Here is an 18,916-nt window from a genome sequence, read left to right on the forward strand (position 1 = left end):
AATAATAATAATAATAATAATAATAATAATAATATTTTTCAGATCTGTCGCAGTTAAAATGTGTGGGTTGCCATATCACAAAGCGCTACAGTTGAGACGAGTTTATTAGTATCATAAAAGCTGCCGGTCTGGAAACATGTCACGCTGCGGTTTGCTATTCCAGGCAGTTCAAATGAAGTTTTCATTTTTTCCACTTCCGTACTTCATTGGAAATAATAACAAACCAAGCCGGTTTCTGCTTCACGGGTTAGCACACTCCGGCATCTGTGTTTCCATGCGCCTGCAAACAGCTCCAGAGGAAGACAGCAGAGTCTTGAAGCCCGGAGAGGAAACTGTTTATATTGTAAGAATGAAGTGTGGCGGAGACAGCAGTGCGCATTTATAAAAGTGTGCTATAGTAAAAGCATAGCAAAGTGTAATCATGCATAGTGAAATCATGGTAAAGGCAAGAATTGTAAACCATATTAAAAACAACGTGGCAAACTATGGTCAATGCATGGGAAAACTGCAAATTTACTGTACAAATGAACCATGGTAAACTATTCTATGGAGATGGTCTTGCTGTGCATTATGCAATACAGGGTACAGGTCCAGGGGCTAACAGTAATGTCTGCAATAAGACTCCCATTGCATAGCACAGTGATCCTTGCCAGGATTTATCATCTCACAGTGTGCGGGTAAGAAGCTAAGGTGTGTCGAGTAAAGTTCATATGGGTGTCTTTTAAAAGTGCAATGTGTGTCTTTTATTTCCAGCCCTGCTGTCTGTGTGTCTGTCTGTCCAAACCCAGTGCAGGTTTTGTACAGAGAATAACACAGAGCCTGTTAAAGGTGAGGGTGCTGGGAGCACTAGATCTACAGTATAAGTGAATAGCGGCCTGTCCTTCACTACACTGACAGACAGGCCCCACCCCAGTGCTGTGTGCTGGCTTAGAAATGCAGGAAGGGGTTTGGAAAGAACCAAGCTGTTTATCAACTCACAGAGAGGCCCAACAGAGATCATAGGCTGAGCCAAACACACTCAGAGCTTCCTGCAAAGTCATTCTTACCAAGGAAGCTGGGCTCAACACTAAGCAGGAAGTCTCTGAGAATTTTCCATTTCGACTGATAATGCTGGCAAAGCAGAGTATTGGGGTAGCTGTAGTTTTCAGCACAGCAGTTCAGCGCCTTCTCGCACAATTAATCACTTTCTTTTGCTCTTACTTCATTTCCACAGTGAACTAAAAAGTAATCTGGCCCCTCACTGGGTCTCCTGCCAAAGAACACAGCGAAAACAGGGACATCTAGTGGTTGTTTTTGTCAGTAAGATTATTTGCACAGTAAAAAATAGGTGAACACAGGAGCCTACAATAACACTCTGAGTTGTTTAGTTTTTTTTTTAAGTAAAATTTGCAGCAAAGCTTATTCTGTTCCTGTGAGTATTCTTAGTGACTGAGCTGGAATAGCCAGTAAAACTCCTGTGCCGATTGGCGGAATGCAAACGTGGCTTCCGATGTTTTGCATTTAGCTGTAATTCTATCACATCCCAAAGTCATTTAAAGACATTATGAACAAGCTAACTACAGGAAATCCATCCAGATTAGAGAAAGGAAACTAGCCAAAGACAGGCAGCAGTTATCAGCGCATTAGGAGCTGCTAGTGCTTTATAAGCAGTAATGGCTCACTGGGGGAGTTCAACCAGTGGGGATCTGTGCTAGAAATCACCTTCCACACTGCAGCCCAAAACCCCAACCACTGAACCCACTGCCTTCCACACGGCAGCCCAGTACACCAGAGCAAAGCAGAGTAGTAAACCTTAATATCACGGTGAAGCACAAGGAAACATGTTCAATCTCGGGTAAGATTGTCCCAGGCAAAGGATGCTTACATTCATGGCAGTAAACTTTTCCAACGGGCTACCTTACGTATGCAAACAAAATTGAAAGACTTGGTCTGCATGTGCTTCTCAAAAAGAGCTGTGTGAGGAAGCTCGTAATTTAAGGAGCACTACCCCCACCCTCCCGCAGCATTAAAAACTACTTCAGTGGGTCTGACATGCAAGCAGCCTGCCTGTGGGTCCTGCCCCCTGCTGAGGGTCAGAGTAAATCCAAGGGATCCCTGGGTGTGCTGCTGTAGGCCTGGTTTAAGTTAGAAAACAAGGCATTCTCTGTTTTGCAAGCACAATAATATTGCCTTTGGCGTCTGCGCATTGCCTGTTACTGGAAATGATCCCCTCCCAAAAAAAAGCAAGAGCCACATTAGGAACAGATAGCTAGAGGAAAATAGAAAAGTGGCAGGGGGCGGGGAGAGGAATGTTGTCGTGCACAATGGTAATCAGGTTCATTCATAATGTATGCACATACATTCAGTGGCTGCCTAGAGGAGAAGGCTGTCCGGAGGAGAAGGCTGCCTGGAGGAGAAGGCTGCCCGGAGGAGAAGGCTGCCTGGAGGAGAAGGCTGCCCAGAGGAGAAGGCTGCCTGGAGGAGAAGGCTGCCCGGGGGAGAAGGCTGCCTGGAGGAGAAGGCTGCCCGGAGGAGAAGGCTGCCTGGAGGAGAAGGCTGCCCGGAGGAGAAGGCTGCCCGGAGGAGAAGGCTGCCTGGAGGAGAAGGCTGTCCGGAGGAGAAGGCTGCCCGGAGGAGAAGGCTGTCCGGAGGAGAAGGCTGCCCGGAGGAGAAGGCTGCCCGGAGGAGAAGGCTGCCTGGAGGAGAAGGCTTCCTGGAGGAGAAGGCTGCCCGGGGGAGAAGGCAGTCTGGAGGAGAAGGCTGCCTGGAGGAGAAGGCTGCCCGGAGGAGAAGGCTGCCCGGGGGAGAAGGCTGCCTGGAGGAGAAGGCTGCCCGGAGGAGAAGGCTGCCTGGAGGAGAAGGCTGCCTGGAGGAGAAGGCTTCCTGGAGGAGAAGGCTGCCCGGGGGAGAAGGCTGCCTGGAGGAGAAGGCTGCCTGGAGGAGAAGGCTGCCCGGGGGAGAAGGCTGCCTGGGGGAGAAGGCTGCCTGGAGGAGAAGGCTGCCCGGGGGAGAAGGCTGCCTGGAGGAGAAGGCTGCCCGGAGGAGAAGGCTGCCTGGAGGAGAAGGCTGCCCAGGGGAGAAGGCTGCCCGGAGAAGGCTCAGAATTTTACCACCGGATATCAGTTTTGACAGAGTTCAAGCATTAAACTGATAAAAACAGTAAATTAAGAAGCTGTTTCAGGCTTCACTATTCCTTAATCTGCCATACTCTATCCACACTACCTAAACAATGTGTGATCAACACACATCTTGAGATTGCCATTCGCTTCATTAAACATGCATGTTGTGGAGACTTGATAACTGCACATTATTTAGGTGGAATGCTTAGGTCTTCGTCCTCCAGGATGTGCCTAATTTAGCTCCCGTGCGAGTAATTAAGATCATAGTTACAATGCAATGCCAGTCTTATGTGTTTGCCTGCTCACACGATAGCAGCTTTAACAGGCTTATGGCGGTTGGAGGTCTATTTCTTTGGTGGGTCGGTGTGCGTGTCGAGCCCTGTGATTCAGATAGCAGTTACACACACACCAGAGCAGATACAGTAGCTCTGCATTAGGTCTAGCTCTTTAAATCATACTGAATTAGAAGCAGAGAAACAGCAGGTTAGTATTGGCTCTCATTTTAATGCAGGTTTATGTGATGACTCATTATGCTCAGGGATCGAGCCATTGCTCCGGGCTGTAAATGATTTGGGTTTGTTTTGTTTAAAGCTACAACATCGTGCCCAGTAACCTTAAAGCAGCAATGTGCCACAGTCATGATGAAATATACAAAACTGTGTGAGCCAAAAAGACACGCTCCTGCGTCAGCTTGCAGCAATACAGGGTTATATATTCATCACACAGATTAGCTCAAATATGAACAATATTATATGTTGCTTTTTTTGTTTGTTTTTTTCCTCCCATGGAAGAAATTTCCGTTGCTTTAGCAGTCCTTGGGAAACAACAAACCATCATAACAAAGTTAGCTGTTCAGCATCACTGAAAACATATTTAAACACTGTATTCAAAACAATACAAATACAACATGTTCATAAGAACACCTGACATTTAAACAATAATTTAGATCAGGTTACATTTGCAGATCATTCTAGTTGGCAAAAAAAAAACAATAAAAATCCAGTTTGCTTTGCTTTATACATGATTGCACTCATACATCAAGAATTACATTGCTTGACATCAGGAGATAATGAAACAAAAGTCAAAAGTTAACAAAAATGTAAAAAGGTTCTTTAATGGTCAGTGGCCATCTACCTGTGTTTGAAACAGCCTCTGCATGTCTTTAGAACACACACCCAAAGGTGATTCAGCCAGCCTGTGAAAACACAATGCCACTAACCAGCTTACAAAGACAGCCGTGGAGGTTTCGTAAATGTTAAGCAAACCAGAAAGGGGTGAGCGTCTTCTTTTACAAGCTGAGGTTTTATTACACAATTGTGTTTTCCAGTTTCTGTTTTTTTTTTTTTTTGTCCTTGTAAATAATTTTAAAGCTAGCACAGAAGGAGAGAGAGAGAGAGAGAGAGAGAGAGAGAGAGAGAGAGAGAGGCACTTGTTAAAAAACAGACACACCCTTTCAATGTGGACCTGTGGAGGTGGAATGTGCTTGCAGTCTTGTATCAAAGACAATAAACAGAGGAATGCAGAATGGGGGAGGGTCCAAATTAGCCTTGAGATACGGACTGACATTTGTCTTTGGTTTATGTCCAGAGATTAACTTGTCTTTACAAAGAACCTTCACAAACTCTCTTTTGCCCTGTTTTTTTTAAATAAACAAGCTGTGGTTTAACTAATTTCCAGATACACCCCCCTTCAATGTTATATCCTTTTGTTTTTAGTTTTTAAAGCAAATATATTAAAAGCATTTGGATTTCACTTTTTTGTGTGTATCTGAACATATGAGCAAAGTTAAAAGAATTCAGCTGTGTTTACAAACTTCACCACTTCTTTCTTTTTTTCTGCTTGCAGCCTGATTTTAATTTCGGGACAGATAGCAAATACTGTAAGTGAGTTTACACTGCCTGCAAGAAAAACAGCTCTTGAATAAAGGTAAAGTGTGTCACGTACTGGTGGCACCGAGTTGAGGTATAGAGACTAGAGTCCTATAAACCCTGGAAAACAATGTGGAACAAGAAACAATCTTTGGATACTTCACGCTGCGCTTCAGGGTGAAGGCTGTGGTCCATCAAAGTCTTTGGAAGAATGCAATCATAATTAATAATTGCTATTTATTCTTTGGATAACTCTCATAGGTTGACTAACCTTCTCCAAAAGATCAGATTTTCCGTCATGATTTTGGTTTATTTACTGTTTTGGTTATCCCTGGACACATTGGTAATAGCTACAAATTAATTTATCCTTTGGGAAAGCTATTCCAGGATTAGGAATGCTGGTTTGGAGTCTCTAGAGAGTTTAATTTGTCCTTGAGATGCTGCTGTTCTTGTTTCATAGCACTACTAGAGGAGAACCTGCAGAGCCAACACTGCCAGCAGGGCGGCGATAGAGGGTGTCATACAGAGGGCAGCACCCCTCCGTGCCCCAGCCTCCTGAACCACGCAGGAGTCCCCGCTGTAGCCGCTGTAGCACTGGCAGATGAAGTCCCTCCGGAAGTCGTCCTTGTCAGCGGAGCTCAGCTCCCCCTTCACCTTCAGGCTGCCCTCCTCCTGTGTGATCTGGAAGCTGCGGGCGTTCAGGTGCAGGTAGGTGTTGGTGTTGGGGTTGAGCCGCACGCAGCGCCCGTTCAGGCTGCACCGTGAGCTGCTGCAGAGCTGCGCCGCCATCGACACGTTGAGCAGGTAGCTCCCCAGCGTCCCCTGCAAGGTGTCCCGCAGCACCCCGCAGCTAGCCTGCAACCACAGGGAGGAAACATCAGCGCACGTGTTACACAGCAGTGTTACAGAGCCACTCAGCCCCTTGCAGTTCTACTAGGGAGAGGACACAAAGTCCAGTACACTGCCAGGCAGAATGAGAAAATAAAAAACAAGGCTGACGTCTTTGATAGGAATTTCACAAGTGAAACATGCAAATTGCTACATCGTGTCTGGTACCTAGTTACCTAAAAAAAAAAAGAAAGACAGACAAACTTACAGAGCTGCTGGCATGAGTTGCATCTCCCCAAAAGATAAGTCCAGCAGCTCCCAGAGCTGCACTCTCCCCAATGGTATAGACCAGGTCCATCTGCAGAGAGCAATGAACAGGCACTTTACACAACCATGCTTCAAGAAAAGCTCTCTTGCATTTAGACATTCTAGGTTTTACTAGGAGTTAAAGTCCCACCTGTAACTCATTAGGAAAACCGTAGACAACTCAGGTGGCCAAGTCATGGTACTACTCCGATATTACACAAAGAGAGACACGCTGGTGTGCTGGATTATGGCAAAATGATTATTCGGTTTTTCAGTTTCTGACAACAAACTGATGTTGAAATGAAAGTGTTACTGTAAGACTAAACTGCCCTGTATGTGGTCAATGCCTTTTAGTGATTACTGCTCTTCTATTTCCAGAAGCTCTCTTGTTTTACTCAGCCAGCAAAAATATTTGCTGAAACGAGCTTCTGAAATTCAAATACAGAGGAAAATAAACTCCACTCCCATGACTTTCCCAGTTTCAAAAAGTACAAAGAAGGGCATTTAAAGCCTTTCAGAAATGTGTCTCTTCACTGAAAGAGAGGTTGGCTGCATTTTGGGGGAAAAGTTTTCCCGGGACAACCCATAAGAGAAAAGATTGCATCCCAATTTCATGGCAGTGAGCGAGGAGGGTATCCGTGCTATCGGGGGAGATTTACAGGAAAGACACAATTGGCATCTCAGATTGAATTTGTAATTAAAGCAGACTGCTAGACTTTCATTCAGAAACAGCTTAGGTCAAGTTACAAGGCTGACGGTACATGACTATTTCAGAGGAGTTAACCCCATGACAGCACAAGTCAAAAATAACGACCTGGCTAACCCCCACCCCCACCCTAACCCAACCCTTCCCTTAAAACATGGGAATATGGGACATCACAAAAAGGAGATGCATTTCAGTGGGCATTCACAGAAATTCTGCATTGGTTTGTTTGATAACCATTACTTCATAGTGTAGCAGGGGGTCATCTAGTTACAGAGATGTTCAGCAGATTGCTCCACCACCCAACCACGGACAAGCAGGTGAAACAGTAGGGAGTACAGAGGCATCAGCAAGCGGGTTTGCACATGACGTCCCTGAAGTGCAGCTGCACTTCTACTGGCACGAACTGATGGCAGGAGACCACAGACAGAAACTTGTGATTAGAACCAAAAATACAACCCTGTTTCAAAACATACTTGCGATTTCAGGAAATACGTCAAGCTTTTTATATATAAGAAGTTCAGAAGTCTGACTCCAGTCTCACCTGAGAGAGCAGCTCCAGCCCGTTAGAGTAGGTGGGCCGTGTGTAAACGAAGACCGGCCGTGCCAGCCCCTCCCCGACAGATGCCAGCCTTATGGCCTCCTTGACCCTGTTGCGCACAAACTGGCGCCCGGACTCGCTGGAGCGCAGCACAGTGCCCATGTAGATGGAGGGGTAGAGGGCTGTGCTCTCCTCCCACAGCCAGTCCAGCTGGTCGTTGCGGCTGATCTCCACGTCGGGGCAGCGGCCAGTGTAGTCCTTCAGGCTGTTCTTGTAGTCGTGGTTGTAGCAGTCCGGGAAGAGATAGTAGCCCCAGAGCTGGTTGGGCCTCAGGCTCTTGGCCATCCTCAGGGTCTGCAGCATGAACTCCTTGGCAGAGGCTTCGAACTCTACTTGGGCCATCTTGTTCAGCTGTTCCTTGGTCCAGCCCGGGTTCTTCTGGGCGATCATGGAGCGCGAGATGTTGCGGTAAACGTCCTTGGTGTCCCAGTTGCGGATCCACAGGGGCCTCCACTCCTCCCAGTCGATCACAGCCAGGCCGCTGGACTGGGAATCTCGGATGTATTTGTCCATCCCTTCTGGCATCTTTGCCAGGTGTTCTCCGAGGTGGGCGAGCTGGGGTATCCCCCCGTTGACAGGCTGCCCTTTCTCGGTGTGATAGGGGTAAAGTCCCAAGCGGTCCTTGTAGAAGATGGTGAGCTTCTGCCCCACGAAGCCCTCGTTGGGTGAGGCCGTGACCTGGAACTGTTTTAAATTGAGCGTCACCCCGTACCGCGGTCTGCAGTCCTCAGTGGGCGCATTCCAGACCAAGGCAAAGGGCTTTTGAGAGAAGATGGGGTAACTGGTCAGCTTCAACCTTTCACCCCAGCAGCATGCCCAGAGCTCCGCCAGCAGGAGGAGACAAATTCTAAATGACAGCTTCGTCATCCTCTTTTCTTTTTCTTTTTAAGCTAGGCGGTAGACACTTAACGGTAACACCAATATGTTTATCTAAAAAGAGGGGAAATGAAAGAAAATATTTTTAATGTTTAATCTAAAACTTTTACACACAGTATTCTTGTGCAGAGTCTGTTTATTGTTACATAAAATAACAGTACACATTTTACACTGGATCAAAATCTTAGCAAACTAGGCTTGATAGGAGGTCTATACAGAGACTTAAACTGGAAGATTAGCCACTATTGCCAGGCACTCCCAATTTCTAAAACTTCCAATTCATACCCAAGATTGCAAAAATATGCTTGAGACAGGGGCGCAGCCCTCCTGCTCCACGCACCACAGACCTGCTCTTGCTGGATTTCAATGCAAGAACTAAAACCCATCTACACCTGCTGCAAGGATGGAAATAAGACTCCCGTTGCACAGCAGTTTGATCCATTCCTGGCTTTATAAGCCACACCTGAGCTTATTGACACTCTGGAGCTAATCAAGCACATGTTAAAATCTGGAATGGGTGAAACTGCTGTGCAATGGGCGTTTTATCACCACCCCTATGCTGTACCTCTCACTTTCCTTCACAACAGATACTTGCATGCAATCATATGTTTTATATCAAGAGACAGCAGCCCGAACTACCAGTGTCACAGCTTGTCAAGTTTATATCCTTTTTTTTGCACTTGTGCTATAAAAATAAGCAGCTTAATTAAGCTTGCAAGCAGAAAGTTATGCCTGCTTTAAAGTTTAACTCTAAAGAATGCCAACCAATCTAAACCGGGGACTGCATGCATGCAATAAATACATATAGGGTAGTGTGTAGTCTATGTTTAAACACAAACCGCTTGCCAATTGCGTGCTTTTGTTTTGATAATTAATTGACCATCGTCAACCAACATTTGGTCTCAAAGTAACAATTACCGAAATAACCTATCAGATGCGGAGATCGGGCAGTTGACATTACGACCTTGTCCGTTGATAATTATCACTATGTTGGCGCACATAGCGGTATGTGCATGAAACACACCTGTCCCAACAAACATACACGACACGGGACCGCTAAACCACAGGAACGAAGCGTCCTGATAAATCAGACACACATTAAATAAATCAACGGTCGCAACTTGGATGCAATTCCGCTTGCAGTACTCGGTAAAGCTAAATTGCACAGCGCGCTCTTCTTATTCAAAACAGGACCATTGCTTCCCACAGCGCACCAAATTAAAGAAACATACAATACCTTTTCAGTGTGTGTGTGTTACCTTAAACCTTAAAACGTGAAAACAAAAGGACATGCAGCTTGCTCGGCCACTGGAAAAGATGACCTGGAACAAGAAACATACCCGGTGAAAAAACCGGCGACTATGAATCAAACTCGACACGAGTCAAGAAAAAGAAGAAAAAAAAAATAATCACCAAACAAAACGTCATCGTTCATTAACCATACCCAGGCCCGTAGTATCCTTCCTTGTAACTTATATATATTTTACAAACGTGCTGGTACTCTAAAGTTTTGCTTTTTTGTTTTTAATTCGTGTATTTAGTCCAAACCACATGCTCAGATTTGACAAAAATGCTCTACCAAAGTGCAAACAGCCAGGTTTTTATTAAAGGGCACGCTTAAAAAAAAAAAAAAAAATGTAAGGGACTCCAGCTTCGGCACGTTTCATGAGAAGGAAGGGGTGGAGTTGGCACTGATGGTGCATAAATAAAAATAATAAAAGTGTGAAATGTATCTAGGGCGTGTATTTCTTAAGAAATCGGAAGTGGTACTTCTAAGAGAAGACGTTTACTTTTGAATTATAACATATCAACGGTTTTGTTCGCTGTACATTGTTTACAACCCCCCACCCCCGCCCCCCCATTTCATTTTGGTAGCATCCACAGGCAGCACGCGCTCCCCGCAGTGAAGGAAAGTTATTGCAAACTTTACAGTAGTTTGGTCGCTGAGTCAGAATGTATCGACTTTAAGACTGGTTGTGTAATAATAACTGTAACTTGTAAAAAAAAAAAAAAAAAAAAAAAAAATGGCCGTATAATAATACCAAAGCTTTTATGCTTCTGATAACATCAGTCGCATGGTGTCCGCATTGAACTATAATTAAAATATGTAAACCGTTACCGTCTGGAACTGATTTTTTTGAGGATTATTATTTGAGAAGAATTACATTAGGAAGTCTCCACCCTTCTCTTCCGGTTTATGTGGCAAATTAAATTTCCCACAAAGCGGAGTAAAAAAAAAAACTTAAGGGTCTGAGTTCAATATATATCCAATGTGAGATATATCATTTATAATTTATTGTTATTTTCTTTCTTACTAATGCTATAAAAACCTGTATTTTTCCAGTTAGGCTAATAGAAAAACGACCCTGATAAATGTGACGGTGGGGTTAAAATCATCCCGAACGACACACAGTCCTTCCAAGCCGTTGCTAAGACAGCCTCTCTGCCCCGAGGAATGTATCTTCTCAGCAGGCGTGTGTCTGGGGTCAGCGCTCTGAAAGTATGGAGGCACAACGCTGACTTTAACCTTTATTTAACCTGGAGGTTGTGTTATCACACATGTAGAGATTGCTTTGTCAAATGCTTTGTAAAATGCTGGCTTCACTTCTTAGCTTTTGTAACCCATCTTTGATTTTGGGAAAGTGATTTCCCCTTGGAGATTAAACTGGCACAGTTTTAAATCTTGTTTGTTTTGTTGGAGTGGAGCAACATAGTACACTTCCACCCTGCACTAAGAGTATATAATGCCTTTCCTTCCTTTGTTGTCACTTTTTAATGCTGACTCGCCTGCCGATGTCATTCGACAAGGGAATGGCTGCATCCTGTGCGGACGGTAGCTGCCTCTAATTGATTCCGTTCTTGGGATTTTCAGCCAGGAAATAAGGACAATGGGAGCCTCTGACTGTTATCGTGCCGCACAGGCAGTGCTGTAGCTTGGGGGGGTTTAGGGATTTGCGGTTACTAGACGTCCTCTGCTTCTGACCAACCCGAGGACACCTGGATTTTAGTTACAGGATTATTTTTTTTCTAGTATGGTGCCTGTCCACTTATCTCACAGCGCTTTATAAAGTGAGTACATTATAGGGACAGCAGGGAAGTTCAAGGACAAACTGCATTTCTGTCAGCTGTATAGTGGCCGCCTGAACCTATCAGCTAGTACATTGAATGAGGGAGATCAGCCTTAAATAAGCAGGCACAGCTTGGTGACAGCCGGCTTGATGCGTGGGGTCTATTTTAATGATCTAGATACTGCCACACTTTAACTCTATTAATCCTGCTAGTGTTTCCATCCAGGGCTGATTTACTGACCCACTTATTTGTATTACTGCATGAAATGAGGACCATGGAAATGAGGTTTAGACATTTTAGAAGGGAGACGTTTCTGTTTGCCACTGTTCTTTAAAACAGACCCATGTCTTTAATATCACACTGCACAGAAGTTCTCAAAGCACACAGTCGTGACATAATGCTGTGCTGCTCAGTATAATGAGCCGAGAGGAAGCCTGGAACTGCTAATTCCATTGCTAGCTGAAAACACAACAGCCTCACCTTATCCCAGCTTCCCTCGGCAACTTGACTCAAATTGCCTGCAAGAATTCTACAGGAAGCATTTCCACTCCTTTAATGCAAGAGGGGGATTCGTGTTCACTTTGTTGTTTCTGGACAGCACTGCTACTTTGAGGTCTGTGAGCGCAGCTGTTTGTTTAAAGATATTCTTTAAAGTACAATGTCTTCAGGTTAGCCTGTGTTTCCTGTATCTGAAATGGTCTATTTACTGAATAAAACATGTTGATGAAAACACAATCGTCTGTCTTCTCAAAGCTATTGACTTCAAATTGTAACAACTTAAGGCAACCTACAAGCCCCTAAATGAAATGTCTGAATTGTTTTGTTTCTGGTTTGTGTAACTTTATTAGATGTATTTTTACTATCTGAAAAATGCTTGTGACGATTTGGAGTGAATATCTCAATGTGGTGCAATAATCACAGGCATTGAATTATATCTGGGAGGATAGCAGCCACATATATGGCTCCTTGTTAGTGTAAAGCACATGAAGATCGGATCTTTTACATTGGACATTTTATGAAACTACTTTGGTGAGTTATCTCTCCCAGGGAACGGCCGCTGCATCTGACATTAATCTTCTTTATTATTATTATTTATTTCTCCGCAGGACCTTATCCAGGGCGACTTACAATTGTTATAAGATATAACATTATTTCACATTATTTTTTCATACAGTTACCCATTTATACAGTTGGGTTTTTACTGGAGCAATCTAGGCAAAGTACCTTGCTCAAGGGTACAGCAGCAGTGTCCCCCACCTGGGGATTGAACCCACGACCCTCCAGTCAAGAGTCCAGAGCCCTAACCACTACTCTACACTGCTGCCCTTATTAACCTTACAGATTGTTTCAGCCAATCGGGTTGTGAGTTTCGCAGTCATTATCTAAAATAGATTATACAGAAACTATTTCCCCCCCTGGGACATTAAACCAAAACTGCTGCCAGTAATCAAGAAGGAGTGACTGTTGTGTGGTATAGTGATGCTTTTGCAAAATCCCAGAGAACCCTAAAAGACTGAGGGAATCAGACACACACACACAAAAACGAACAAAATATTGTAATAACAGTCTAACAGCTGCTTTTACAGACAATCAGCTCCAATCATGGACTATCTTACCTACATTTACATGAAGAAGCTGTGAAAAGAGCTGTAAAACCTTTTTCAGCAGTAATACCCAAAGAAGCTATATTTCCTATCTGATAATGTCCTTCTGGGATGCTTGTCGTTACGAGCAGGGCATTGCCACGTGGTAATTACTGCTTTCTTGAGGATTAAATGTTTCATACAGGAAATAATTCTGTCTTACATGATATGAAATGACTCAACTGGCTTCAGGAAGCAAGGTAAAGGAGTCAAGCATCCCAGACCTTTCCAATGCTTGCACAACCCCAGAAGAAAAAAAAAGCACTTACCCAGCAAGGAAAAAACCAACAAGCCCTCCAAGGAATAAGCGCCTCCGGATATTGAATGGAGAATGTCGGAGTTGCTAGCTGTAGTCTGCGTTTAAGAGAAGTCACTCCCTTCACTATTTTATACTCTCTCTCTCTCACTCTCGCTCTCGCTCTCGCTCTCTATCACTATCTCTATCTTGGAGCATTTGGAGCATGGAGCAGCCACTGCCTGCTAGTAACACCCTTCCTCCTAGTCTCAGCGCCATTTCCTGACATTATTGTAGAGAGGAATGCTAAATTCAACCTGCCTAACCCTCAGTCTGGATGACTGGCCAGGACTGTGCAGAATCAATGGGATCGCAAGGGAACCCCCCCCAATCCACGGCTCTTCCTCAGTTTAGTGTAGTCCCTAGTGATTGTATTTCATTATCTACAGGTGAGATTCAGTGAGGTTGTGATTGCCAGTGTTCACAAACCTCAGCAGCTTGACAAGCACATGCATGGCACGGCTCCACACTCCCAGGCAATCACCCCCTCTCTAGCTACCTGCTTTGTACGACTTCATGAAAGCATCTGTCCCCAGCCAGTGAACTAGCTCTAGATAGTTTATCAGTTGATAGTGTTTTTGGATCTTTCTATATTATTTCTTTATATCAGACAGATGGGCAGAGAGCGTCTGACCTGTCCCTGTTTGATGTCTATAGTGTTTAAGAGGTGTTCTGCCAGAGTGCAGTCTCTGTTCAGTAACCTGTAGCACTCAGAAGCATTGTGTGTTTTGATTTTGCATTTTGCCATTGTCTTGAGGGCTCCCTTTGGGGTTGTTGGGTTTCCTGGGTTTTGTAAGCGGTTTGTTTAGAATATCGGTGCCTCTAAGAGCTTTTCTGATCCATTGTTACGTGAATCAGGAAACCTCTGACACAACATTTACACTGGATGCTGTGTTACCAGTGTGTGCCATTCACAGACAATCATAGGCCTGTCCAGAACTCCTTTCCTTAGTAACAGGTGTAAAACTTGGCTATAGCATGCTAACAGAAAACAGAGGGTAAAGACCGAGGATCAAGGTTCTTCGACATTGTCTGCTGTGTTGTGAGTCTTTAATATAACAGAACTCAGTTCTAGAGGGCAAACCGTGACATGCTTTTCATAGCTAAGGGACGTGATTCAGAACAGTACTCTGTTCACAGGCAGGGCACAGTTAGACAAAAGCTTATCAGTTGTGGGAATTGTATACAGTAGCTTAATGTCATCTAAAGAAATTGAGCATGCACTACCTTGTCAGTAAGTACGTTTTAAAAAAGTGTGTTGTGGTTCAGCGAAAGCATGGTAAAGAACAGATATGTACAGAAAAGCATGTGAAAGCATGGTCAAACTGCAAAGCCCCTTTGCATTATTGTATTTACCATAAGAAATGCTTATATGTGATATTCTGTGAATAGATCACCCCCCCAGCTAAAATGCTAATTAAATTTGACCCCTTAGGCTTCAGATCATAATGTAGGAAACACACATTGCAGTTACAGGGAGAATGTAAAACACTGTTGTGTTGTTTAAAGCGTCTGCACTGGGATCCAAAGGCATTCTTAAGTGTGCTGTGAATCCGTTACAGCAGAAAAACCACAGAAGCAGCCACAGTGAAGCAGGACTGTGGATCAAGAGGTCTAATCATCATTGAGAGGAAGTGGATGATGTCATGCCAAGAAACACTGCAAAAAGGCAGAGACTCAAAGAGCTGCAACAAAGTAGGGTACTTCAAAGGGGACAGCTTCTCCTGCCAGCATTCTGTGTTAATGAACACCAGTCATTATCTCCTAAATGACTTGCAGAGCTCCAAGAAAGTGGCAAGTCCAGTAATCGCAGCCGTGTGTGCCTGCGGAGCACAAAGGGACCGTCTGTCTGCCTCTCACGAGGCTCCTCGTTGTGCAGGGAAGTTCTGCGGGCACACCGTCCTCAACTTTAAACACTCACTTAGAGTTTAGCACTACGCTGTAAAGGACTGGCTTCTCAGCATTAATGGAGAAGCAGGGTCTGGACACAAACTAAAAAACTCACGGTTCAAAGAATAATGTCAAGGACAGAGCTAGCTCCACAGTCATAACCTTAAGATATTTCAGATCTGTATCAGCTGCTAGCAGGGAGTTCATTCCAAAATGTTTTGACAGCAAGCCTTTATTAATATCTGTGGATGCTAATTAGAGAAGTGCCCGGAGAGATATCCTGAATGGATCTTGTGATACGGTAGATTTGAATTTACACTTGAGCAATATTACTCTCACAGAAGGGATCATTCCCTGTATGGAAGGTATTATTTTTTTTCTATTCTTCTGCTGGGGAAAGTGAAACAATTTGTGGTAAATAGGGATACCTAGCGAGCAGTTAACATTGGTGATACCTTGCACCGGTTAGAAAACCATTCTGAGGAACGGAAATGGTCAGTGTGCTCAGTGCATATTGAGGGACAGCAAAGCGTTGGGCAAAAGTGGAAAAATACGTCAAGGTTTGGTCTGGAGGTCAGAAAACTGCACTTTCTGGAATTATTATTATTATTATTTATTTCTTAGCAGACGCCCTTATCCAGGGCGACTTACAATCGTAAGCAAATACATTTCAAGTGTTACAATACAAGTAATACAATAAGAGCAAGAAATACAATAACTTTTGTTCAAGTGTGACAAACCACAATTCAATAATACAGCAGATAATAGTGATAGTTACATCAGGATATGATTAAATAGTGATAGTTGCATCAGGATATGATTAAATACAAAGTACTACAGGTTAAACACTTGGCAGATTACAGTATTCTGAAGTACAGGATTAAATGCAGTAAAATAGGGGGCAGATAAGAGCAAAATAAAGCACATTTAAATGAAGGGTGATAGTGTCCCAGGATACAAACAGAGGAGTTCTACAGGTGCTGTTTGAAGAGGTGAGTCTTAAGGAGGCGCCGGAATGTGGTCAGGGACTGGGCAGTCCTGACATCTGTAGGAAGGTCATTCCACCACTGCGGAGCAAGGGTGGAGAAGGAGCGGGCTCTGGAGGCAGGTAGAGCCAGTCTTCTAGTGCAGGCGGAGCGGAGAGGTCGAGTAGGGGTGTAGGGAGAGATGAGGGTCTGGAGGTAGCTGGGTGCAGTCTGGTCAAGGCATCTGTAGGCTAGTACAAGAGTCTTGAACTGGATGCGAGCGGTGATCGGGAGCCAGTGGAGCGAGCGGAGTAGTGGAGTAGCGTGGGCGAAGCGAGGCAGAGAGAACACCAGGCGGGCAGCAGAGTTCTGGATGAGCTGGAGCGGACGGGTGGCGGACGCAGGGAGGCCAGCCAGGAGGGAGTTGCAGTAGTCTAGGCGGGAGAGTACCAGGGCCTGGACCAGGAGCTGGGTAGCGTAATAAGGAGTAAGGAGGAATAAGGGTGTAATGTGTTACTTCCCCTTTGAAGCGTGGTTTCTAATGGACATTACACACAGATTACTGACACCATAGCTAATAATCTATTCAAACAGCTAGGTAATAAGTTTACGAGTTCAAGTACAGGAAAGGAAGGACAGTTAAGAGATATGGGGCACAGCCCAATAGATACGTATGAGGGGGAGCCCAGGGGACTGAAGACAGCAAGACTGGAGGGTTACAGACCCCCATTGTAAACAATAATGACAGCATTACCTGATCTCAATTTCCACTGCCTGCAGGAACTGCTGAATGGGAAAGGGAAGTGCTGGAGAGGATTTCTTTGCTTGCATTGCCAAGAACACATTTCTTACAGGCAATAATGCCCCACAGGAACCATGCACTCACTTCAGATTTTTTTCCACAGACAATTACATGGGGTCACGTTTAAACAAAATACATGCAGTGGATGTATAGAGCAAAGTATTTCTTTCACATTTTTTTTTTAAAACATTCAGAAACTGGTTGCACCCCAGTTAGCAGTGATCTTGGCCAGCTTTGTCACCGTATGTAAAGCAGTTCAAGATCTGTGGTAATCAGGGGGATTAAGAGCTGTGTCTGGATAATTCATGGATGGAAATAAGACTCCTATTGCAGAGCAGTTCAATACAAGCTTGATTAGCCACGAGGTGTGTATAATAAGCTCAGGTATGTTTTGTTAAACTCCTCGCGAAACCAGGAATGGAAGTCTTATTTCCATCCCTGTAAATGATCTTCATCAGAGTCCAATTGAAAACAAAATGTGGAAAATTTAAACAGTACTGGATTTGTGAGAAGGATGGTATGCTAATGAGTTTTCTTTTTTTAAACTTTGGTTATTCCACCTTTAAAAAGATCTGAATACAATGACGTGATCTACACAGTCCACAGACAAAAGGGTTAGAAACAATTAAGAAAAAAAATATGAAAATTCTGCAATTCACTGAGGATTTTGTTTTATTACTTTTAACAAACAAAAAGACACAAAAACATTCATAAAAAAAATCCATAAATATTAACAAACAAAACTGATTTATTTTTTATCTACTCACATTTTTTTTTTTGCAGAAATGCAGTAAGTACTTAGTGCTGCACACAGGATATCATTTATTATATACACACTGATGAAAAGCCTACCCTTGCCTGGACGCTGGCTCAAGGCGCAGAACACCACAGCTACGTATTTACACAGTACTTAAGACACAGCATCCCTTTTATTATTTTTTTGATTTCATTATTCCGTCGAAGCGGCAAGATTTCAGTTTCGTTTTGTCCCAAGTGCTCAAGGGGTCGGCAGATTGCTGCATCCCATACAGCTTTCCAACTTTGGTCTTGTAACACAGTACTCTGTCTTTGTAATGTGTCATTCACAACACCAGCATCTGCTTGATACTTTACATCTAAAAAAAACAAACTAACTAACTAACAAACGAACACCAGCTGGAGTACGTCGCAGTTCAGTGTTCTCAATTATACCCTGCACAATTTTCAATGGGTGGTATCATCACAAGATGATAATGCACAGTTCCTGGTAATTAGATTAGGTATATTTTTCTGAGGCACAGCATCATAACATCGACCCAGAAATAATGTATTCAACAAGAGACTCAACCGAGATTTCAATGTTGAAAAAGGCAATGGAGTCCATTTTAATGGTTTCTACAGCAGCGTTAGGGATTACTCCCTCCGTCACTAAATGTATTTATAAGTTCCAGCAAATAAATGATACAGTTCCCTAAAAAGACCAATGTTAAAATTGACCCACATGACATAACAGGACTGAATGTAACCTGAAAATGGGAGACAGACATGGCAGATCAGGTCACCACAGTCAGACACTGCTCTGTTCATTTTCATGACATCTGCACTAGAACAGCAGGGATCTGTGGATTTATTTTATTTTATTTTTTTAAAGCAAACGTTCCAGAACCTTTTTAAAACACACAAAGCAGGAATGTAAACGGCAGCCATGCACACTGGATTGAATACATATTACAATATATTTTTCTTTAATTAACGTTAGTTTTTGCTTTAATTAAATGGAGGCATTACTTATGTTAATACAAAAAAAACACACACAAGCTTGCTAAATGTTGCCCAGCCATTTTTCTCATTGCTATTTTGAGAATGATTTAACTTCACTGATATTGACTGCGCAGTCCAAAACTAAAAGCACTCTGGAGCCCTTTCGTTATTACTTAGGCTATGCTGCCACCTTACGATGCAACATTGTCACAGCACTTCTTCCCAGGCAGGC

The 18,916-nt window shown here is 43.7% G+C and overlaps 1 protein-coding gene across 6 annotated transcripts; it reads right to left on the reverse strand.

Moving 5' to 3' along the window:
* Positions 1-3,582: 3,582 nt before the first annotated feature.
* Positions 3,583-13,409, reverse strand: LOC131701532 (hyaluronidase-2-like). 6 transcript variants are annotated; one of them, XM_059000096.1, is made up of 5 exons: positions 13,262-13,381; positions 9,518-9,602; positions 7,348-8,334; positions 6,063-6,152; positions 3,583-5,821 (listed from the first exon to the last, which is right to left on the reverse strand). In XM_059000096.1, exons 3-5 carry the CDS (start codon positions 8,269-8,271, stop codon positions 5,432-5,434), a joined length of 1,404 nt encoding a protein of 467 aa, XP_058856079.1. In that variant the 5' UTR covers positions 8,272-8,334; positions 9,518-9,602; positions 13,262-13,381; the 3' UTR covers positions 3,583-5,431. The 6 variants fall into 6 exon arrangements, with proteins under 6 accessions (XP_058856079.1, XP_058856078.1, XP_058856080.1 ...); XM_059000095.1 differs by lacking the exon at positions 13,262-13,381 and adding an exon at positions 9,694-10,001; XM_059000097.1 differs by lacking the exon at positions 9,518-9,602 and having other exon boundaries at positions 13,262-13,409.
* Positions 13,410-18,916: the final 5,507 nt, after the last annotated feature.

The sequence above is a fragment of the Acipenser ruthenus genome, chromosome 25 (genome assembly GCF_902713425.1).
Source record: "Acipenser ruthenus chromosome 25, fAciRut3.2 maternal haplotype, whole genome shotgun sequence".
Classification (NCBI taxonomy): domain Eukaryota; kingdom Metazoa; phylum Chordata; class Actinopteri; order Acipenseriformes; family Acipenseridae; genus Acipenser; species Acipenser ruthenus.